Source organism: Anomaloglossus baeobatrachus, chromosome 12 (assembly GCF_048569485.1).
Source record: "Anomaloglossus baeobatrachus isolate aAnoBae1 chromosome 12, aAnoBae1.hap1, whole genome shotgun sequence".
NCBI classification, from domain to species: Eukaryota; Metazoa; Chordata; class Amphibia; order Anura; family Aromobatidae; genus Anomaloglossus; species Anomaloglossus baeobatrachus.
In genome coordinates, this window is record NC_134364.1 from 118809730 (window position 1) to 118831612 (window position 21883).

The 21883-nt window shown below is 46.3% G+C and overlaps 2 protein-coding genes across 2 annotated transcripts in view; one reads left to right on the top strand and one right to left on the bottom strand.

Moving 5' to 3' along the window:
• CCDC32 (coiled-coil domain containing 32) overlaps positions 1-71 on the bottom strand; it is a 28492-nt gene extending 28421 nt beyond the window's left edge. Inside the window, exon 1 of the mRNA XM_075331226.1 lies at positions 19-71. The gene's annotated coding sequence lies outside the window, so the exon portion shown is untranslated. The remainder of the gene's footprint in view (positions 1-18) is intronic.
• An 88-nt stretch (positions 72-159) lies between these two features.
• Positions 160-21584, top strand: LOC142257522 (protein-L-isoaspartate(D-aspartate) O-methyltransferase-like). The gene is made up of 9 exons (XM_075329666.1): positions 160-243; positions 9221-9372; positions 12529-12633; positions 13118-13149; positions 13392-13496; positions 15479-15599; positions 17373-17458; positions 18788-18957; positions 20120-21584. The coding sequence occupies exons 1-9, from the start codon at positions 230-232 to the stop codon at positions 20130-20132; spliced, it is 798 nt and encodes a 265-aa protein (XP_075185781.1). The 5' UTR covers positions 160-229; the 3' UTR covers positions 20133-21584.
• The last annotated feature ends 299 nt before the right edge of the window (positions 21585-21883 follow it).

The following is a 21883-nucleotide window of genomic DNA, read 5'->3' on the forward strand; positions in this document are numbered from 1 at the left end:
CCGCTGTATACTACTCACCCTCCTCTGCTCAGCTCCGAACACAGCGCTTCCGCCCGTCTAAAGGCGTGTCCCGCCACTGTCCAATCACCGCCCTCCGTACTGAGAGGTCATAGGCAGTCATAACTAACGTCAGCCAATCACATTTAATTTCGTCAGGGACGGGGCGTGGTGACCGAGTTCGTCATAGCAACCCTGTCGGCGTGTTTACATACGGCTGCCGTGAAGGCTCATGTGGGTGTGGAGGTGAGTGCGCGGGAGGCCTGACCGCCCCCAGGTGTGGGACTACGACTCCCAGCATGCTCTGCGGCTGCAGGGGAGAGGGCCTGCTGCGGCGCCGTCACTGCGTGCTGTACTCACTTTGTAATAAATGCTGCATTTTTGTGTTTTTATTTGTAAACGCAATACACACACTGCGGTTTTTTGTGTTTATTTTCTCTAATTTGCTTAATTTTTCTACTCGCAGCTTCATTGTTCTTGTTTATCCCTTTTTAACCCCTTCATTGCCAGTTTTACCTCTTTGATGCTTCAGCCTATGGCGACCGCATCCTCTGCACCTGTCACCACCGAAGGGTGGTCCTGGCACTGATGAGGCCCCCCCTTGGCTGCCGTCTCTGTCCTCATTTTAACCTCTTGCAAAGGTGGAGGCTTAAAGGGGGTTATCTCGAATCAAGATATTCGGTTTTGCAAAAGTATTCACCCCCTTGGGTTTTGCTACATTACAATAGGTGTTTAAATATTTTTTTACTCCGATTGGTGAATACTTATGCACAAATGTTCATAGTTATGGCATGATGTAACACCCAACCCCCCCCCCCCCCCCCAAAAAAAGAGTGAGGCAACAAAGCATGATAAATGGCAAGGGGGTGACTACTTTTGCAAAGTAGGTCATCATTATGTGATCGGAGAGGGTCTGACACCCATCACCAACAGCAGCAGTGATCAGAGCCGGACAGCACACCCATTCACTAGATAGTGGCCGCTCCCAACTGCTGAAGATTGATGGGTGATTTCCAAAACTGGAACATCCCTTTAAGTGCCTACTTTACCCAAGAGGTTTTTTCCTTCTTTTGACAGGTCTCCTGTCTCAGGTACGTGGCATGTGTGACCGGCCGTTCTAATACTCCTCGTATAAAGAGGGCACATTGGGCGGAATTTCGGGAAGACGTGCTGGCACTTCTCCTTGGGCCACAGAACGGGGAGGGCGTAACCTTCTGAGATCCACGTTTCCTTTCCCTTTTTGATGGAGGGAAAATGAATGGGTCAAAAAAAAAAGACAAAATTCTGTAACAAAAAAAAGAAAACTGAGAAAAAAAGGGCAAATTGGACACAATTTCTCATAAAACCCCTAAAATAGATCAGAAAACATTGTCCCCCTCATCTTAATATTTGGTTTCTCGCCCCTTGGAATGAATAACTGCAGTCGCCTCCTAGAACTGTCCACAGCTTCTTCCTCCTCTCACCTGGAATTCTGGACTCTTCTTTATAAACTGCTCCAGGTCTCTCATATTTGAAGATGTCTTCTCTTCTCTCCTCTTCTCTCCTCTTCTGTCTTCTCTTCTGTCTTCTCTCCTCTTCTGTCTTCTCTTCTGTCTTCTCTTCTCTCCTCTTCTCTTCTCTCCTCTTCTGTCTTCTCTTGTCTTCTCTCCTCTTCTGTCTCCTCTTCTCTCCTCTTCTGTCTCCTCTTCTGTCTCCTCTTCTGTCTTCTCTCTTCTCCTCTTCTGTCTCCTCTTCTGTCTCCTCTTCTGTCTTCTCTTGTCTCCTCTTCTGTCTCCTCTTCTGTCTCCTCTTCTGTCTTCTCTCGTCTCCTCTTCTGTCTCCTCTTCTGTCTCCTCTTCTGTCTTCTCTCGTCTCCTCTTCTGTCTTCTCTCGTCTCCTCTTCTGTCTTCTCTCGTCTCCTCTTCTGTCTTCTCTCGTCTCCTCTTCTGTCTCCTCTCGTCTCCTCTTCTGTCTTCTCTCGTCTCCTCTTCTGTCTTCTCTCGTCTCCTCTTCTGTCTCCTCTCGTCTCCTCTTCTGTCTTCTCTCGTCTCCTCTTCTGTCTCCTCTCGTCTCCTCTTCTGTCTTCTCTCGTCTCCTCTTCTGTCTTCTCTCGTCTCCTCTTCTGTCTCCTCTCGTCTCCTCTTCTGTCTTCTCTCGTCTCCTCTTCTTTATAAACTGCTCCAGGTCTCTCATATTTGAAGGCTTCTTGTCTTCTCTCCTCTTCTGTCTTCTGTCTTCTCTCCTCTTCTGTCTTCTCTCCTCTTCTGTCTTCTCTCCTCTTCTGTCTTCTCTCCTCTTCTGTCTTCTCTCCTCTTCTGTCTTTTCTCCTCTTCTGTCTTTTCTCCTCTTCTGTCTTTTCTCCTCTTCTGTCTTTTCTCCTCTTCTGTCTTCTCTCCTCTTCTGTCTTTTCTCCTCTTCTGTCTTTTCTCCTCTTCTGTCTTCTCTCCTCTTCTGTCTTCTCTCCTCTTCTGTCTTCTCTCCTCTTCTGTCTTCTCTCCTCTTCTGTCTTCTCTCCTCTTCTGTCTTCTCTCCTCTTCTGTCTTCTCTTCTGTCTTCTCTCCTCTTCTGTCTTCTCTCCTCTTCTCTCCTCTCCTCTTCTCTTCTCTCCTCTCCTCTTCTCTTCTCTCCTCTTCTCTCCTCTTCTGTCTCCTCTTCTCTCCTCTTCTGTCTCCTCTTCTGTCTCCTCTTCTGTCTCCTCTTCTGTCTCCTCTTCTGTCTTCTCTTGTCTCCTCTTCTGTCTTCTCTCGTCTCCTCTTCTGTCTTCTCTCGTCTCCTCTTCTGTCTTCTCTCGTCTCCTCTTCTGTCTTCTCTCGTCTCCTCTTCTGTCTTCTCTCGTCTCCTCTTCTGTCTTCTCTCGTCTCCTCTTCTGTCTTCTCTCGTCTCCTCTTCTGTCTTCTCTCGTCTCCTCTTCTGTCTTCTCTCGTCTCCTCTTCTGTCTTCTCTCGTCTCCTCTTCTGTCTCCTCTTCTGTCTCCTCTTCTGTCTCCTCTTCTGTCTCCTCTTCTGTCTCCTCTTCTGTCTCCTCTTCTGTCTCCTCTTCTGTCTCCTCTTCTGTCTCCTCTTCTGTCTTCTCTTCTGTCTTCTCTCGTCTCCTCTTCTTTATAAACTGCTCCAGGTCTCTCATATTTGAAGGCTTCTTGTCTTCTCTCCTCTTCTGTCTTTTCTCCTCTTCTGTCTTTTCTCCTCTTCTGTCTTCTCTCCTCTTCGTCTTCTCTTCTCTCCTCTTCTTCGTCCTGTCTTCTCTCCTCTTCGTCTTCTCTTCTCTCCTCTTCTGTCTTCTCTTCTCTCCTCTTCTGTCTTCTCTCCTCTTCTCTCCTTTTCTGTCTTGTCTTCTCTCCTTTTCTGTCTTGTCTTCTCTCCTCTTCTGTCTTCTCTTCTCTCCTCTTCTGTCTTCTCTTCTCTCCTCTTCTGTCTTCTCTTCTCTCCTCTTCTGTCTTCTCTTCTCTCCTTTTCTGTCTTCTCTTCTCTCCTTTTCTGTCTTCTCTTCTCTCCTTTTCTGTCTTCTCTTCTCTCCTTTTCTGTCTTCTCTCCTTTTCTGTCTTCTCTCCTTTTCTGTCTTCTCTCCTTTTCTGTCTTCTCTCCTTTTCTGTCTTCTCTCCTTTTCTGTCTTCTCTCCTTTTCTGTCTTCTCTCCTTTTCTGTCTTCTCTCCTTTTCTGTCTTCTCTCCTTTTCTGTCTTCTCTTCTCTCCTTTTCTGTCTTCTCTTCTCTTCTGTCTTCTCTTCTCTCCTCTCCTTTTCTGTCTTCTCTTCTCTCCTCTTCTGTCTTCTCTTCTCTCCTCTTCTGTCTTCTCTCCTCTTCTCTCCTTTTCTGTCTTCTCTTCTCTCCTTTTCTGTCTTCTCTTCTCTCCTCTTCTGTCTTCTCTTCTCTCCTCTTCTGTCTTCTCTCCTCTTCTCTCCTCTTCTGTCTTCTCTTCTCTCCTTTTCTGTCTTCTCTTCTCTCCTTTTCTGTCTTCTCTTCTCTCCTTTTCTGTCTTCTCTTCTCTCCTTTTCTGTCTTCTCTCCTTTTCTGTCTTCTCTTCTCTCCTTTTCTGTCTTCTCTTCTCTCCTTTTCTGTCTTCTCTTGTCTTCTGTCTTCTCTTCTCTCCTCTTCTGTCTTCTCTCCTCTTCTCTCCTTTTCTGTCTTCTCTTCTCTCCTCTTCTGTCTTCTCTTCTCTCCTCTTCTGTCTTCTCTTCTCTCCTCTTCTGTCTTCTCTTCTCTCCTTTTCTGTCTTCTCTTCTCTCCTTTTCTGTCTTCTCTTCTCTCCTTTTCTGTCTTCTCTCCTTTTCTGTCTTCTCTCCTTTTCTGTCTTCTCTCCTTTTCTGTCTTCTCTCCTTTTCTGTCTTCTCTCCTTTTCTGTCTTCTCTCCTTTTCTGTCTTCTCTCCTTTTCTGTCTTCTCTCCTTTTCTGTCTTCTCTTCTCTCCTTTTCTGTCTTCTCTTCTCTTCTGTCTTCTCTTCTCTCCTCTCCTTTTCTGTCTTCTCTTCTCTCCTCTTCTGTCTTCTCTTCTCTCCTCTTCTGTCTTCTCTCCTCTTCTCTCCTTTTCTGTCTTCTCTTCTCTCCTTTTCTGTCTTCTCTTCTCTCCTCTTCTGTCTTCTCTTCTCTCCTCTTCTGTCTTCTCTCCTCTTCTCTCCTCTTCTGTCTTCTCTTCTCTCCTCTTCTGTCTTCTCTCCTCTTCTCTCCTTTTCTGTCTTCTCTTCTCTCCTCTTCTGTCTTCTCTCCTCTTCTCTCCTTTTCTGTCTTCTCTTCTCTCCTCTTCTGTCTTCTCTTCTCTCCTCTTCTGTCTTCTCTCCTCTTCTCTCCTCTTCTGTCTTCTCTTCTCTCCTTTTCTGTCTTCTCTTCTCTCCTTTTCTGTCTTCTCTTCTCTCCTTTTCTGTCTTCTCTTCTCTCCTTTTCTGTCTTCTCTCCTTTTCTGTCTTCTCTTCTCTCCTTTTCTGTCTTCTCTTCTCTCCTTTTCTGTCTTCTCTTCTCTCCTTTTCTGTCTTCTCTTCTCTTCTGTCTTCTCTTCTCTCCTCTTCTGTCTTCTCTCCTCTTCTCTCCTTTTCTGTCTTCTCTTCTCTCCTCTTCTGTCTTCTCTTCTCTCCTCTTCTGTCTTCTCTTCTCTCCTCTTCTCTCCTCTTCTGTCTTCTCTTCTCTCCTCTTCTGTCTTCTCTTCTCTCCTCTTCTGTCTTCTCTTCTCTCCTCTTCTGTCTTCTCTTCTCTCCTCTTCTGTCTTCTCTTCTCTCCTTTTCTGTCTTCTCTTCTCTCCTTTTCTGTCTTCTCTTCTCTCCTTTTCTGTCTTCTCTTCTCTCCTTTTCTGTCTTCTCTTCTCTCCTTTTCTGTCTTCTCTTCTCTCCTTTTCTGTCTTCTCTTCTCTCCTTTTCTGTCTTCTCTTCTCTCCTTTTCTGTCTTCTCTTCTCTCCTTTTCTGTCTTCTCTTCTCTCCTTTTCTGTCTTCTCTCCTTTTCTGTCTTCTCTTCTCTCCTTTTCTGTCTTCTCTCCTTTTCTGTCTTCTCTTCTCTCCTTTTCTGTCTTCTCTTCTCTCCTCTTCTGTCTTCTCTCCTCTTCTCTCCTTTTTTGTCTTGTCTTCTCTCCTCTTCTGTCTTCTCTTCTCTCCTCTTCTGTCTTCTCTTCTCTCCTCTTCTGTCTTCTCTTCTCTCCTCTTCTGTCTTCTCTTCTCTCCTCTTCTGTCTTCTCTTCTCTCCTTTTCTGTCTTCTCTTCTCTCCTTTTCTGTCTTCTCTTCTCTCCTTTTCTGTCTTCTCTTCTCTCCTTTTCTGTCTTCTCTTCTCTCCTTTTCTGTCTTCTCTTCTCTCCTTTTCTGTCTTCTCTCGTTTTCTGTCTTCTCTTCTCTCCTCTTCGTATTCTCTTCTCTTCTGTCTTCTCTTCTCTCCTCCTCGTCTTCTCTTCTCTCCTCCTCGTCTTCTCTTCTCTCCTCTTCTGTCTTCTCTCCTCTTCTCTCCTTTTCTGTCTTCTCTTCTCTCCTCTTGTCTTCTCTCCTCTTCTCTCCTTTTCTGTCTTCTCTTCTCTCCTTTTCTGTCTTCTCTTCTCTCCTTTTCTGTCTTCTCTTCTCTCCTCTTCTGTCTTCTCTTCTCTCCTCTTCTGTCTTCTCTTCTCTCCTCTTCTGTCTTCTCTTCTCTCCTCTTCTGTCTTCTCTTCTCTCCTCTTCTGTCTTCTCTTCTCTCCTTTTCTGTCTTCTCTTCTCTCCTTTTCTGTCTTCTCTTCTCTCCTTTTCTGTCTTCTCTTCTCTCCTTTTCTGTCTTCTCTTCTCTCCTTTTCTGTCTTCTCTTCTCTCCTTTTCTGTCTTCTCTTCTCTCCTCTTCGTATTCTCTTCTCTTCTGTCTTCTCTTCTCTCCTCCTCGTCTTCTCTTCTCTCCTCCTCGTCTTCTCTTCTCTCCTCTTCTGTCTTCTCTCCTCTTCTCTCCTTTTCTGTCTTCTCTTCTCTCCTCTTGTCTTCTCTCCTCTTCTCTCCTTTTCTGTCTTCTCTTCTCTCCTTTTCTGTCTTCTCTTCTCTCCTCTTCTGTCTTCTCTTCTCTCCTCTTCTGTCTTCTCTTCTCTCCTTTTCTGTCTTCTCTTCTCTCCTTTTCTGTCTTCTCTTCTCTCCTTTTCTGTCTTCTCTTCTCTCCTTTTCTGTCTTCTCTTCTCTCCTTTTCTGTCTTCTCTCCTTTTCTGTCTTCTCTTCTCTCCTTTTCTGTCTTCTCTCCTTTTCTGTCTTCTCTTCTCTCCTTTTCTGTCTTCTCTCCTTTTCTGTCTTCTCTCCTTTTCTGTCTTCTCTTCTCTCCTTTTCTGTCTTCTCTTCTCTCCTTTTCTGTCTTCTCTTCTCTCCTCCTCGTCTTCTCTTCTCTCCTCCTCGTCTTCTCTTCTCTCCTCCTCGTCTTCTCTTCTCTCCTCTTCGTATTCTCTCCTCTTCTGTCTTCTCTTCTCTCCTTTTCTGTGTTCTTTTCTTTCCTTTTCTGTCTTTTCTCCTCTCCTCTTCTGTCTCCTCTTCTGTCTCCTCTTCTGTTTTCTCTCGTCTCCTCTTCTGTCTCCTCTCATCTCCTCTTCTGTCTCCTCTCATCTCCTCTTCTGTCTCCTCTCATCTCCTCTTCTGTCTCCTCTCGTCTCCTCTTCTGTCTTCTCTCGTCTCCTCTTCTGTCTTCTCTCGTCTCCTCTTCTGTCTTCTCTCGTCTCCTCTTCTGTCTCCTCTTCTGTTTTCTCTCATCTCCTCTTCTGTTTTCTCTCATCTCCTCTTCTGTCTCCTCTCGTCTCCTCTTCTGTCTCCTCTCGTCTCCTCTTCTGTCTCCTCTCGTCTCCTCTTCTGTCTTCTCTCGTCTCCTCTCCTGTCTCCTCTCCTGTCTCCTCTTCTGTCTCCTCTCGTCTCCTCTTCTGTCTCCTCTTCTGTCTTCTCTTCTCTCCTTTTTTGTCTTCTCTTCTCTCCTTTTTTGTCTTCTCTTCTCTCCTTTTTTGTCTTCTCTTCTCTCCTTTTCTGTGTTCTTTTCTTTCCTCTTCTGTCTTCTCTCCTCTCCTGTTCTGTCTCCTCTTCTGTCTCCTCTTCTGTTTTCTCTCGTCTCCTATTCTGTCTCCTCTCGTCTCCTCTTCTGTCTTCTCTCGTCTCCTCTTCTGTCTTCTCTCGTCTCCTCTTCTGTCTCCTCTTCTGTCTCCTCTTCTGTCTCCTCTTCTGTCTTCTCTCCTCTCCTGTTCTGTCTCCTCTTCTGTCTCCTCTTCTGTCTTCTCTCGTCTCCTCTTCTGTCTTCTCTCGTCTTCTCTTCTCTCCTCTTCTGTCTCCTCTTCTGTCTCCTCTTCTGTCTCCTCTTCTGTCTTCTCTCCTCTCCTGTTCTGTCTCCTCTCGTCTCCTCTTCTGTCTCCTCTCGTCTCCTCTTCTGTCTCCTCTTCTGTCTCCTCTTCTGTCTCCTCTTCTGTCTCCTCTTCTGTCTCCTCTTCTGTCTCCTCTTCTGTCTCCTCTTCTGTCTTCTCTCGTCTCCTCTTCTCCCAACAGCAATTTTAAGATCTCTCCACAGGTGTCAATAGAATTTAGATCTGGACTCATTGTCACCACTTCAGGACTCTCCAGCGCTTTGTTTCCATCCATGTCTTGGGGCTTCTTGAAGTATGGGGTTATTGTCCTGCTGGAAAACCCATGACCTTGCTCGCAAACCCAGCTTTCTGACACTGGGCACTACATTAGGACCCAAAATGGTTTGGTTATTTTCAGATTCAGTCAAGGAATCCAAAGCCAGAGGCAGTAAAACATCTCTGAACCTCCACCATATTTGACTGTAGGTATTGGGTCTGCTTCATATAGTTTAATTTCATTCAAATGTGGATGGATAGTTTGCACTGTCCCTGATGGTCCCTGAGCCTGCAGGACAGCTTTAACTTATTTGGAACATGATTGGGGCTTATCCACCATCTGGACTATCCTGCGTTACAACCTGTCAATAATTTTTCTCTGCCGTCCACATCCAGAGAGATTAGCTGTAGTGCCATGGGTTGTAAAGGTTTTGATTATGTTGCTCACTGTGGACAAAGGAACATCAAGATCTCTGGAGATGGACTTGTAACCTTGAGATTGTTGAAAATATCAACAATTTTGGTACTCAAGTCTTCAGACAGTTCTCATCTCCTCTTTCTGATCTCCATGCTTAAGGTCCTGTCACACACAGAGATAAATCTGCGGCAGATCTGTGGTTGCAGTGAAATTGTGGACAATCAGTGCCAGGTTTGTGGCTGTGTACAAATGGAACAATATGTCCATGATTTCACTGCAACCACAGATCTGCCAAAGATTTATCTCTGTGTGTGACGGGGCCTTTAGTGTGGCACACACACACACACACACACACACACACACACACACACACACACACACACAATGGAAAGATTGAGTCAGCTTCTCCCCTTTTTGTCAAGTTTCAGGTGTGATTTTCATATTGCCCACACCTGTTTCTTGCCACAGGTGAGTTTGCAGGAGCATCACATGTTGAAACAAAGTTGATTACCCACAATTTTGGAAAGGTGCTAACAATTTTGTATGGCCCATTTTTGGGGTTTTCCGTGAAATTCTGTCCAATTTGCCTTTTTTTTCTCTTTTATTTTGTGTTGTTCCAAAACACACAAATGAAATTAACATGTGAATAACAAAACGTGTAATTGCAATAATTTTCTGGGATATATATATATATTAAACCTATACATATGGCCATATTTGTACTAAGCAGGAGAATCCTATTGTAAGGTGCTGTATGTAATAAGCGTGTAGTCTTTTTCTTGGGTCATGTGTATAATATTTTGTTGTTTTTCTGTGTTTTTGACAGACTAGGCAGTGGACCCTGTCGCCGGTCCTGTGACATGAGCTCGATCTTGCGTCTGGCCTCCATTACTTTACCATTCGGACTCCTGTTTACACGAGTCATGGCCTGGACCTCAAGCGGAAAAACGCACACAGATCTCATCAGCAATCTTCGAAGTGAGACTAAACCCTCATCTCCTGCTTCCTCCAATATTCACACTTGTGGCTTCAATGCCGTCCAGCTCTCCATTTCATTTATGATCTTGTCTCAATGACACCGTTTTAGGATCTGTGCAGGCGTTGTTTTTTTTCCAGGCGGGCGAAACCAATTACTTTTTCAAGGGGATCCTCCTTTCTCAGGAAACCCTAGCTGGTATTTTCCCTTGAATCATGTTTTTGATTGTTTTTCAAGTGTTTCATGAAGCGGTTTGTGTTGGAGTTTATTTTATGCGTTTTGGGGGCATTTTTATGGCCTTTTTTTAATTCTCCAATAGACGCCCGCGTTTTGTTTTTTTTTTGGCTTTTCCATTATGTCCTATTGAAAAGTGTAGATCATTTTTCAAGTAGAGATTGTCTGTAGAATGGCTGAGCGCTGATTGGCCAAGGAGACCAATCACCGGCCGCAGTGGTGACACGCCTCAGCTAGTGATTGGCTGAACACACATTTTATTTGTTAGAAGAGGAAGAAGCATGGAAACTAGCTGAGAGGGATCAGTGAAGGGATCGTGTAGGGGATCGGTGAAGAGCTATCATGGGGGATCGCTGAAGAGCTATCATGGGGGATCGGTGAAGAGCTATCGTGTAGGGGATTGGTAAAGAGCTATCATGGGAGATCGGTGAAGAGCTATCGTGTAGGGGATTGGTAAAGAGCTATCATGGGGGATCGGTGAAGAGCTATCCTGGGGGATCGGTGAAGAGCTATCGTGTAGGGGATCGGTGAAGAGCTATCGTGTAGGGGATCGGTGAAGAGCTATCGTGTAGGGGATCGGTAAAGAGCTATCGTGGGGGATCGGTGAAGAGCTATCGTGTAGGGGATCGGTGAAGAGCTATCGTGTAGGGGATCGGTAAAGAGCTATCGTGTAGGGGATCGGTGAAGAGCTATCGTGTAGGGGATCGGTAAAGAGCTATCGTGGGGGGTCGGTGAAGAGCTATCTTGTAGGGGATCGGTGAAGAGCTATCTTGTAGGGGATCGGTGAAGAGCTATCGTGTAGGGGATCGGTGAAGAGCTATCGTGTAGGGGATCGGTGAAGAGCTATCGTGTAGGGGATCAGTAAAGAGCTATTGTGTAGGGGATCAGTAAAGAGCTATCGTGGGGGATCGGTGAAGAGCTATCTTGTAGGGGATCGGTGAAGAGCTATCGTGGGGGATCAATGAAGGGATATCGTGAGGGATCAATGAAGGGATATCGTGCGGGATCGGTGAAGGGATATTGTGGGGATAGGTGAAGAGCTATCATGGGTATCAATGAAGGGATATCGTGGTGGATCAATGAAGGAATATCATGGGGGATCGGTGAAGGGATATCGTGGGGATCTGTGAAGGGATATCGCGGGGGATCGGTGAAGGGATATCGCGGGGGATCGTTGAAGGGATATCGCGGGGGATCGTTGAAGGGATATCGCGGGGGATCGTTGAAGGGATATCGCGGGGGATCGTTGAAGGGATATCGCGGGGGATCGTTGAAGGGATATCGCGGGGGATCGTTGAAGGGATATCGCGGGGGATCGCTGAAGGGATATCGCGGGGGATCGCTGAAGGGATATCGCGGGGGATCGCTGAAGGGATATCGCGGGGGATCGCTGAAGGGATATCGCGGGGGATCGCTGAAGGGATATCGCGGGGGATCGCTGAAGGGATATCGCGGGGGATCGCTGAAGGGATATCGCGGGGGATCGCTGAAGGGATATCGCGGGGGATCGCTGAAGGGATATCGCGGGGGATCGCTGAAGGGATATCGCGGGGGATCGCTGAAGGGATATCGCGGGGGATCTCTGAAGGGATATCGCGGGGGATCGCTGAAGGGATATCGCGGGGGATCGCTGAAGGGATATCGCGGGGGATCGTTGAAGGGATATCGCGGGAGATCGCTGAAGGGATATCGCGGGGGATCGCTGAAGGGATATCGCGGGGGATCGCTGAAGAGCTATCGCGGGGGATCGCTGAAGAGCTATCGCGGGGGATCGCTGAAGAGCTATCGCGGGGGATCGCTGAAGAGCTATCGCGGGGGATCGCTGAAGAGCTATCGCGGGGGATCGCTGAAGAGCTATCGCGGGGGATCGCTGAAGAGCTATCGCGGGGGATCGCTGAAGAGCTATCGCGGGGGATCGCTGAAGAGCTATCGCGGGGGATCGCTGAAGAGCTATCGCGGGGGATCGCTGAAGAGCTATCGCGGGGGATCGCTGAAGAGCTATCGCGGGGGATCGCTGAAGGGATATCGCGGGGGATCGCTGAAGGGATATCGCGGGGGATCGCTGAAGAGCTATCGCGGGGGGATCGCTGAAGAGCTATCGCGGGGGGATCGCTGAAGAGCTATCGCGGGGGATCGCTGAAGAGCTATCGCGGGGGATCGCTGAAGAGCTATCGCGGGGGATCGCTGAAGAGCTATCGCGGGGGATCGCTGAAGAGCTATCGCGGGGGATCGCTGAAGAGCTATCGCGGGGGATCGCTGAAGAGCTATCGCGGGGGATTGCTGAAGAGCTATCGCGGGGGATCGATGACGAGATATCGTGTAATAGTACATAGCACACCTAATAATAAGGAAAGAGGATATCAAACAAGCATATCCCCTAGTTACAATATATATTGAAAAGACGTGCAAAAATCTATAAAGGCCACAGCAAATATTTAGAACCCATTCAATTAGAGTACATCACCTAAAGTAAGAAAATGAAGACGCAGGGTCTCGCCTCACTCGACGCGCGTTTCGCACCGAAATGCTTAGTCTTTAGGTGATGTTATTAATTTGGGGGGCGTTTTGCACAGTGTGACCTAAAAAAAATAATTTTGATCCCTAAAAATACCTCTTTACAGGGGTATTCTCATCTTAGTGAGCGATTGCATATTTCTAGGATATGCCAGAGTTTATTGATCGCTGAGGGCCTGACCTCTGAGACCGTCACTTATCCAGAGGGTGGAGGGGGGCCTCTAGATAGTCACTTTATGTACAGTACACTGTGGCTGGCCCCATTCATCTGAATTGTGGCCCCTTTAGTCTCAGGATCAGTGGGGGCCCCAAGGCATTTACATTTATGTCTCATAGATATTCGAAAATATATATATATACATATATGACGGTAAAGCTTCTCCTACTAACGTATGAACTTTTTGTTCCAGAGAATGGAGTGATCCGATCGCAGGTCGTGTACGAGGTTCTGTTGGCCACAGATCGAGCCCATTATATCAGGAACTTCCCGTACATGGATTCCCCGCAGAGTATAGGTGCGACATTCACAGCATTGTAGATTATACCCCATTCTCCTAAAATGTATGGGGGACACTACATGCCAACAGCCACACACGGGCAGTTCTTTGAGCAGATGATTTGTGGCCGCACAGAATGGGCCGTAGGTAGTAGAGTCCGCAGAGTCGGGTTTTGGCCGGAAATATGCATATGGCATGATTGTGGTCACATGACCGCCATTCCTGGCTGAGAAAGCGGATTCGTAAGTCTGCAGTCACATGGATCTCATCATTTTAGACTGGACAACCCCTTTAAGCCTCATGCACTTGTGCTCATCATTGACTGCAATATGGCCGACAATGCAGAGCTTTGTACCAGGTTTTTCTCGCGGCAAGGGTCCAGGATACACCATCTGGTGCTGCAATTTTAATGCGACCCCCCCCCCAAAAAAAAAATGTTAGTCATAGTAGGCAAATGCTAAAACACTCATAGCCATTGACTGTATATGTGTTTTTCCGGCAGGGTACAAGGCTACGATCAGCGCACCACACATGGTAAGTGTAGGTAATACGCAGTGGTTCAGCTTTATTTCATGCACCCTGATGATACATGCAGCTGATATTTCATGGGTGTGATTGACCATAATCTGCAAAGTGATGCATGACGTGAAGCTAGCGGAGGATAGGGTCTGGGTCACACAGTAAAGTACCAAAGTGGGTGCCGGACCAGATTAGTGAGAAATATATGTTTCCAGTATTACAATATTATGGAACTAACACCGTGTCTGGTTTTGTAGCACGCACACGCACTGGAGCTGCTAGAAGACAAGCTGCAAGAAGGAGCCAAGGCGCTGGACGTGGGCTCGGGCAGCGGCTACCTCACTGCCTGCTTTGCTAGAATGGTTAGTCTGATATTTCCACAGCAATCTAAAATCCATAACTAATCTTCCATTAATAAACGGAGATTTATTTTGTCTCCTATCAAAGCCACTGACGATGTAACAGACTCTGCCAGGAATGATGCAGGCTTATGAGATAGAGTTTTGCACAAACTTTGCTGACTGTCATGGCGGCATTAGACTCTGTTCAGATTGCTGATTCTGACACTCTGCCTTATGGTTTTTGTGGTGTCCGGGATCAACACAGGCAGACTCTGGCATCGACCTGCTGTCTGCTGATTCATAGGCAGGCTAGCAAGACTTAATCTCTGCTGGTCTCCTTGCTCCTTTAATCACATGTTGTGGGGACGCCAATCACATCTGCTCCCCTCCTATTTATGCTGGCTGAATCCTTCTATCTATGCCAGCTATAGCTTAATCTACGTTAGTCTGTGAGGTGTGGTGTCCCAGACTCTCTGGTGAAAGTTGTGCTTATTGCTTGGTGCAAGTGTGGAGTTTATCCCTGTTGTTTTGTACTTCCTTCCTGCTGTTCTTTTTCCTCCTGAATCTCTTATTGTCTTTACTGTTGTAAATATGGTCTGTGTGGGTGCTGTTTTGGAGCTCCCTCTGGTGGCCAGGAATGGTAGTGGAGCTGAGTCTGGGCCTGTGACTCAAACAGGTGTCGGCATTAATTGGGAATTAGGGAAGTCCTATTGCAGACGAGCACTTTTTGCCTTGCTGGTGCCGGTTATAATTGTATTTTCCTCAGTCTCTGTTCCTGGCTTGGAGTTCTGTCCTTTTCTGTTTCCCTGATCAAGCCTTCCTTCCTGATTTCCACCATAGGGTGATTGTTTTTCCTTGTTTTTAGTTTTGCTTTCTTGCAGGTGAAGTTTGGTTTCTCTTGTGTTGTGAGCATGGGGGTTCCCCCTTTGCTAGCTCTTCTGCAGGAAAAGGGATTTTATGCCTATCTAATTTGATTATTTGCACTTTTGTATTTTTTGTGTTCTTTTTGGTATTTTGTGCTCCCATTACTTACAGGAGTACCTGATATAGTGGGGGTGAGGTTGTTTGACCTCCAGCGCCATTTTTACTATCAGGAGATTGGTATTTTTCGACAGGGATTTTGCACTGACCACAATCAGTTTCCTTTCCTTTTCTTTGTATCAAGTTAGTTGGGCCTCGCCTTTGCTAAATCTATTTTTCCTATCTGTGTATTGTGTTTTCCTATATCACCGTTTGTATGTGGGCGGCTATCTATTCCTTTGGGGACTGCTCTGAGGCAAGGTAGATTTCCTCATTTCTATCTGCGAGGTGTAGCTAGTTTCTCAGGCTGTGACGAGGCGTCTATAGGTGTTTAGGAACGCTCCACGGCTACTTCTAGTGTGGTCTGATAGTTAGAGGATTGCGGTCAGCCCAAGTACTAACTACTTTTGTTTTCGTGGTGTTTTTTCATCAATGGGAATTTTTTTGTAATCTTCCACGGTTACCGGATCATAACACTTTACCTTTTGTTTGTGCGTGCTGTATGACAGTTTTGGTTTTCCCTTGTCTGTCTTTATCTGTGGTTTTCATCATACTCCTGTCCCATCCCTCTCTAAGAGGAGGGGGAATCAGATCAGGGCTGGTCAGGAGCAAGGCCAGGAAGGAGACTCGGGCCTCTCCACCATCAGGAGTAACCCTGAGATTAGTGAGAGCATAGGGCCCTTTAGCTTGAGGGACAGCTGAGGAGCCCCGGTTCCCTGATCTCTCATAATCATTGTGACAGCTCAGCTCTTAAGTCAAATACGTCCAATGTTATGAAATAGTTTATAGTCCAAACTATTAAAATATAACTTATTGAAAACATAAAAAAGTGACGCTCTTGGAAGGCGAGGATCAAAAACCTAAAAACTTTTTGTTTTATATTTTTAGTATAATACATATTGCTACTACTTATTTTTAAGAAAAATAATGGAAGACAAAATAAAAACTTGTTACCAACCTCAAAACTTTTGTGTCCTCCTTAGGTGGGCGTCACCGGGAAGGTTGTGGGCATTGAGCACATTGAACAACTCGTCCTTGACGCTCTTCAAAATGTCCAGCAAGATGACCCCGAATTACTGAGCAGCGGACGGATCAAGTTTGTAGGCAAGTCACTAGGCAGAGGTCCCAGAGACCACAGACAGGCAGCAGAGGTCCCGGAGACCGCGGACAGGCAGCAGAGGTCCCGGAGACCGCAGGCAGGCAGCAGAGGTCCCAGAGACCGCAGACAGGCAGCAGAGGTCCCGGAGACCGCGGACAGGCAGCAGAGGTCCCGGAGACCGCAGGCAGGCAGCAGAGGTCCCGGAGACCGCAGGCAGGCAGCAGAGGTCCCGGAGACCGCGGACAGGCAGCAGAGGTCCCGGAGACCGCGGACAGGCAGCAGAGGTCCCGGAGACCGCGGACAGGCAGCAGAGGTCCCGGAGACCGCGGACAGGCAGCAGTGGTCCCGGAGACCGCAGGCAGGCAGCAGAGGTCCCGGAGACCGCAGGCAGGCAGCAGAGGTCCCGGAGACCGCAGGCAGGCAGCAGAGGTCCCGGAGACCGCAGACAGGCAGCAGAGCTACAGGTAGCTGCAGGTAGACAGGGCTCAGGAAGAATAACATTTTAATACCAAGGCACAGGTGTGTGTCTTGATGAGCCTTATACAGGCCTAGTCAGATGATCACATTGGATCTCACCGAGCCATTTATAAAGCTTGATGTGGGACACAACAGAGTTTAGTGGACCTGGGTGAGGGGAGCAAAGCCCGGATCCGGGACTTGTGTGTAACATATATGGATATATGGCTGTTGGTGCTTTTAAAATTCTATGAAGAGGGAGGAGCTAGAAGCAGACACAGACCTTCTGCTGCAAGTTCTCCATAGAACTTTATGAGCACTGACTGTTCTCTTGTAACGTGGTAACGGGAAAGTCTGTTTTCATAGAAGACACATTTTACCTGTGATTTGAGAATTGTGAGAATGAAGTCTCAGTCCGGGAGGAGAAAGAGGCAGAGTTCCCTGAATACATGTATGAAAAGGTTTCTTCTATTCACATGTACTATTAATTTATAGGGGGTGGAATTAAAATCACGTTTTTTCTTAAAGGAGTAAATTCACAATGTTGCGCGGTCTACAGTCTGTACCTGACATGTAAGCACAGTACTGGCTGCTTCTTTTTTTTTAGCAATTGCTGCCCCATCTGAGAACAGCATAATGTAGGAGCAGAAGCCATCTATCCAGCATTTGGTCACTTACTGGGCTTCTTGCTGTAGTTTTGGTAAAACTATTCTACCTGCTGCAGCTCTGCTAGTCTTCTCAGTGATGAGAAACTGTGGAAAGAAAAGCACAATAGGGTCTTACCCCAAAAGGGGAGGAAGATATGTAATAAAAACACACTCACCTATAATGGTTGTGCCAGTCACAACCACTATGCAGGCATATATAAGATCCAGGTCCAGGCAGCAGTCCCAAAGTTGGCTGATAACAGAGAGTGATAGAAGAAGGGTCTTAATTCCGCGCCAAGGACTCAATGGATCCAGGAAGAGATTAATGCTTCTTTAATAACATGCACAAGTCTACGCGTTTCTGGAGACACAGCTCCCTTCATCAGGACATTGGCAAGAGAACATCAAAATTTGATTTGATGTTCTCTTGCCAATGTCCTGATGAAGGGAGCTGTGTCTCCAGAAACGCGTAGACTTGTGCATGTTATTAAAGAAGCATTAATCTCTTCCTGGATCCATTGAGTCCTTGGCGTGGAATTAAGACCCTTCTTCTATCACTCTCTGTTATCAGTCTTCTCAATGATGCACTCCTGTTATGTAGTCCTCAGTATTCTTGAACTTGGGGTATCGCCGCCCCCACCATTGCTTGATTGTTTATGTATGTCCCTTGTACAGTTGGTGATGGCAGGCTCGGGTATCCCGAAGAAGGTCCTTACGATGCGATTCATGTTGGGGCAGCAGCTGCAACAGTACCACAGGAGGTAAGTGAATTATCAGAGTAACCAGATCTCAGTTGCTCTGCCCCTGCTTGCCTGCCCCTGCTTGTCTGCCCCTGCTTGCCTGCCCCTGCTTGTCAATCTTTCGGCTCTAGGCCACCCTAGTTAACATTGCTGGAGTTTTAACATTACTACCAGGCAGAAATGAACCCCAAATGATTCTAGACATAGCTCATATTCTCCTAGTCACAAGGAGGTTTTTACAAACATTGCTGACTGTCATGGCGGTGTCAGGATCTGTGGAGACTAGAGATTTTGGCACTCTGCCCGCTATCTTCTCTGATGTCTGTGATCAGCGCAGGCAGACTCTGGCGTCAACCCACAAACTTGTAGCTCATAGACAGGCCAGCAAGAGTTAATCTCTAATGTGCAGCTTGTTAGTCTCCTTTGATCACATGCTGTGGGGCAGCCAATCATATCTGCTCCCCTCCTATATATGCTGGCTAGACACTTCCTTTAGTGCCAGCTATAGCTACTCTATACTGGCTTGGTGGTGTGATCCGAACTTACTGCTGGTTGTAGCACTGTATTGCTGTGAGCGGTTGTGGTTTAAACCCTTGTTCTCCTTTTATTGCTGCCTTACTTCTCTTGCTTTTCTCTTTTTTTTTCTTACTGTTTGTTCCTGTGATTTTGCAGTGTGTCCGAGTTTTGTTTTTTCCTGTCTGTCTTTCTGTGTTTCCATCGCACTCCTGCCCGTTCCTTCCCTGGGGGGAGGGGGGAACAGATTAGCTTTACTCAGAAGTATAGTAAGGCATGGGACTTTGGCATCTCCCTCTTCAGGGGTAATCCTACGGATAAGCCTAGGGTCCTCTAGTGTGAGTGACAGTATAGGAGCTCCTGTCCCTCTCTATCCTACAGTCACATTGTGAGACTGTCAGAGAAAATTAGGTCTACTCAAACAGGCTATTGGATTGTTATGCTGTATACTATTAAAGGGGTTTTCCAGTTTCGGAAAACCTCTGTCTCCAGGTGAAGTTTGTTTTTAAAACAATAACGGTGCTTTACTCACCCTCCCCAGGTCTAGTCTTCTCTGCTGCTCTCAGTGTCTGTAATAACCTGAAGCACTGCAGGCAATCAGTGAGCTCAGCAGCTCTGTCCCAATTGATGGCACTAGCCGTTGAGATCACTGATTGATATCAGTACTGCAGACAATTACTGAGACAAGTGGCTAAGACTTTGATGGACCTGGGGAGGGTAAATGAAGCACTTTTGTTTAAAAAAAAAAATAAAAAAATTATATGTAGTGCAGGCAAGGGAAATAAGTTTTCCGACATCCCTTTAATGATTTGCCTTTGGTTCTCTTCTCTTGAGCAGCTGCTGAATCAGCTGAAGCCTGGAGGGAGACTGGTCCTACCTGTGGGACCAGAAGGTGGAAGCCAGGTTCTGGAGCAGTATGATAAAGACAGTGCTGGGGTCATCACAAAAGTCCGCTTAATGGGTGTCATGTACGTCCCGCTGACAGACAAAAAGAAGCAATGGCCGAAGTAAGAACAACTACGGATCTTTATCAATAACTTACGGACGTGGTTTTTTTATTTGAAGGACCAGAACATGTATTCTTCAAGAAAGTTAATAATAATCTGCTTCGAAGGTCCCTGGATCAGTGGGGGGGGGAGTCTCACCAATTCTGAGAACGGGGCTCAGCCCTGTGGGTAATCAATGATTTTGAATGTTGGGAATAACCCTTTAAATAAAACTAGAACATTTTTACATCCAACCCTGAGACTCCACTTCCAAAGGAGGCGTTACCAGTGTAAGACATGTAACTTGGGAAAGCAGACTGTCAGTTATTACATGTCTCATACTGGAAAATGCACCCTTTGTGAAATGTCCTAAGGCGTTACCAGTGTAAGACAAGTAACTGGGGAAAGCAGACTGTCAGTTATTACATGTCTCTTACTGGAAAATGTCCCCTCGGAGGCATTTATTCTGGGAGGTCTGTTGATGGCAGCTTTGTGAAATGTCCTAAGGTGTTACCAGTGTAAGACATGTAACTCGGGAAAGCAGACTGTAAGTTATTACATGTCTCTTACTTGAAAATGCCCCCTTGGATGCATTTATTCTGGGAGGTCTGTTGATGGCAGCTTTGTGAAATGTCCTAAGTCGTTACCAGTGTAAGACATGTAACTCGGGAAAGCAGACTGTCAGTTATTACATGTCTCATACTTGAAAATGCCCCCTTGGATGCATTTATTCTGGGAGGTCTGTTGATGGCAGCTTTGTGAAATGTCCTAAGTCGTTACCAGTGTAAGACATGTAACTCGGGAAAGCAGACTGTCAGTTATTACATGTCTCATACTGGAAAATGCACCCTTGGATGCATTTATTCTGGGAGGTCTGTTGATGGCAGCAGCTTTGTGAAATGTCTTAAGGCGTTACCAGTGTAAGACATGTAACTCGGGAAAGCAGACTGTCAGTTATTACAAGTCTCTTACTGGAAATTGCCCCCTTGGAGGCATTTATTCTGGGAGGTCTGTTGATGGCAGCTTTGTAAAATGTCCTAAGAGGTAATAGTGACCGCTAATTAAAAAAGTAATTGAAATAGTGCGACAGCTTCTCACTAAAAGGATTCTTGCCAAAAAAGTCAAGTGTATTGTCTTGTGTCTTGTAGGGCTACACTAAATCTACGTCTCGCTCTTACCCTAGGGACGATCTGTGAAGTTTTCGGATTACAACTAAACAACAACGCGGAAACAAAATGTGGTTATCAATGACGGTTGGCTGAGATGGATGGCAAGAGGCGACTTTGTTGCGAAGGAAATTGTGTGAAATCGGAGACGGTGTCGGGCCTATTAATTTTCACTGTGGGCCACGAGCTTTACTATTTTTATATGGGTGCTGTATATATAGAAAAGAAATAGATTGTAATAGTTTTCTTGTCTTCCACATCGGACGGGATTCTACATATGTAGTTAAAGAAGGTGTCCGATTTAAACTCCCATGGATATTATTTGTGCACGTCCTTTAAGGGGTTAACTGGCTGCAAATAATAAAGTGATATAGGCTTCCGCCATTGCACGAAGCACTCAGAGAATCATGGCTGTCACGGTCAAATCTGTATATACAACAACCCATTAAAGGCAATCTGTCAGCAGGTTTTTGCTATGGAATCTGTAAGGGCTGAGACCCTGATTACAGTCTTGTGTCACTTATTGGGCTGCTTGCTGTCATTTTGATGCAGTAATTGTTTTTTTCTGCTGCAGATCTAGCAGAGCTCGGAATGCTGAGCTCTGTATAACCCCGCCCACACCACTGATTGGCAGCTTCCTGTGTACATGGCTTCCTGTGTACATGGGGGGCAGGGTTATACAGAAAAGGAGGATTACGAGGTATGAGACACCTATTCCTAGTAATAAAACACTGATTTTATTGAAACAGCAACATACAGCCCAGTAAGTGAGGCATCACTGGAATCAGGCTCTCAGCCCCTACATTAGGCTGCTCTCAGATTACAAAGCCAAAATATCCTGACAGATTCCCTTTAATTACTCATGGTGTGAGCTCAATTTCGCATTTGGGTACAGTTGCTTTTTCCAATAATTTATTTAATGCATTATTGTTGATTTTATGAAATAAGACTAATTTTTGTGCTGATTGATATAAATTCTTTACACCTATAGGCTCCATTCAACACCCTTTGGCCATGACCTTGAAGAGATCAGGGAAGGCCCAAGCCCCCAGTTCTAACAATCGGTGGGGTCCCAATGTCCAGATCGGTAATACTTTGCCCCTTTTAACTTTAATGACTAGTTAAAGCCAAGTGTGGATGTGACGAATATGATTGCTTATAGGTACAATGTGTTTCGGGGAGGACCGTCCTTCTTCATTGGATATTCCAATGTCAGACATATAGAAGAGACAGCCCGGCATAAACATACCATACACACCATTATTAGTCACGTTCTGTGTTCACCAGTCTTCCGCACTACTGCTGCATGGCTTAGGGCTACTTGTCGAAAGTGGCCAAATGGTTAGGTCTACGCTCGCACCAATAGGCAGGACTAGTCCAGGTGGATCGGCGGTGAATTGGGGACGGGACATCTTTGTGGGCTGACATGTAAGACGTTGCACTAGGAAGAATATTTGCAATAAAATAATCACTCTTATTTAATACCGTGTTGTAGTGTATTCCTGCAGGACATGTGCTGTGACTTTGCAGAGGGTATATAAGGCATATACTGGGGTGGGGGATACATCAGGCCAGTAATCTTCATTTTAACACTGCACATGCCCAGAACACTGGAGGTGCTCAAAGACGCCCCTAGTAAAAATGGATGCAAAACGGAAACCATAGTGGGTATCCGCTTTTTATCCATTGTAACCAATCCAGTTTGGGCCACGATTCTTTTATGCAGAGCATCTTGCACACAGATGATGCTCTGCTGCGTCTTCCTGAATTACGGAGCAGAG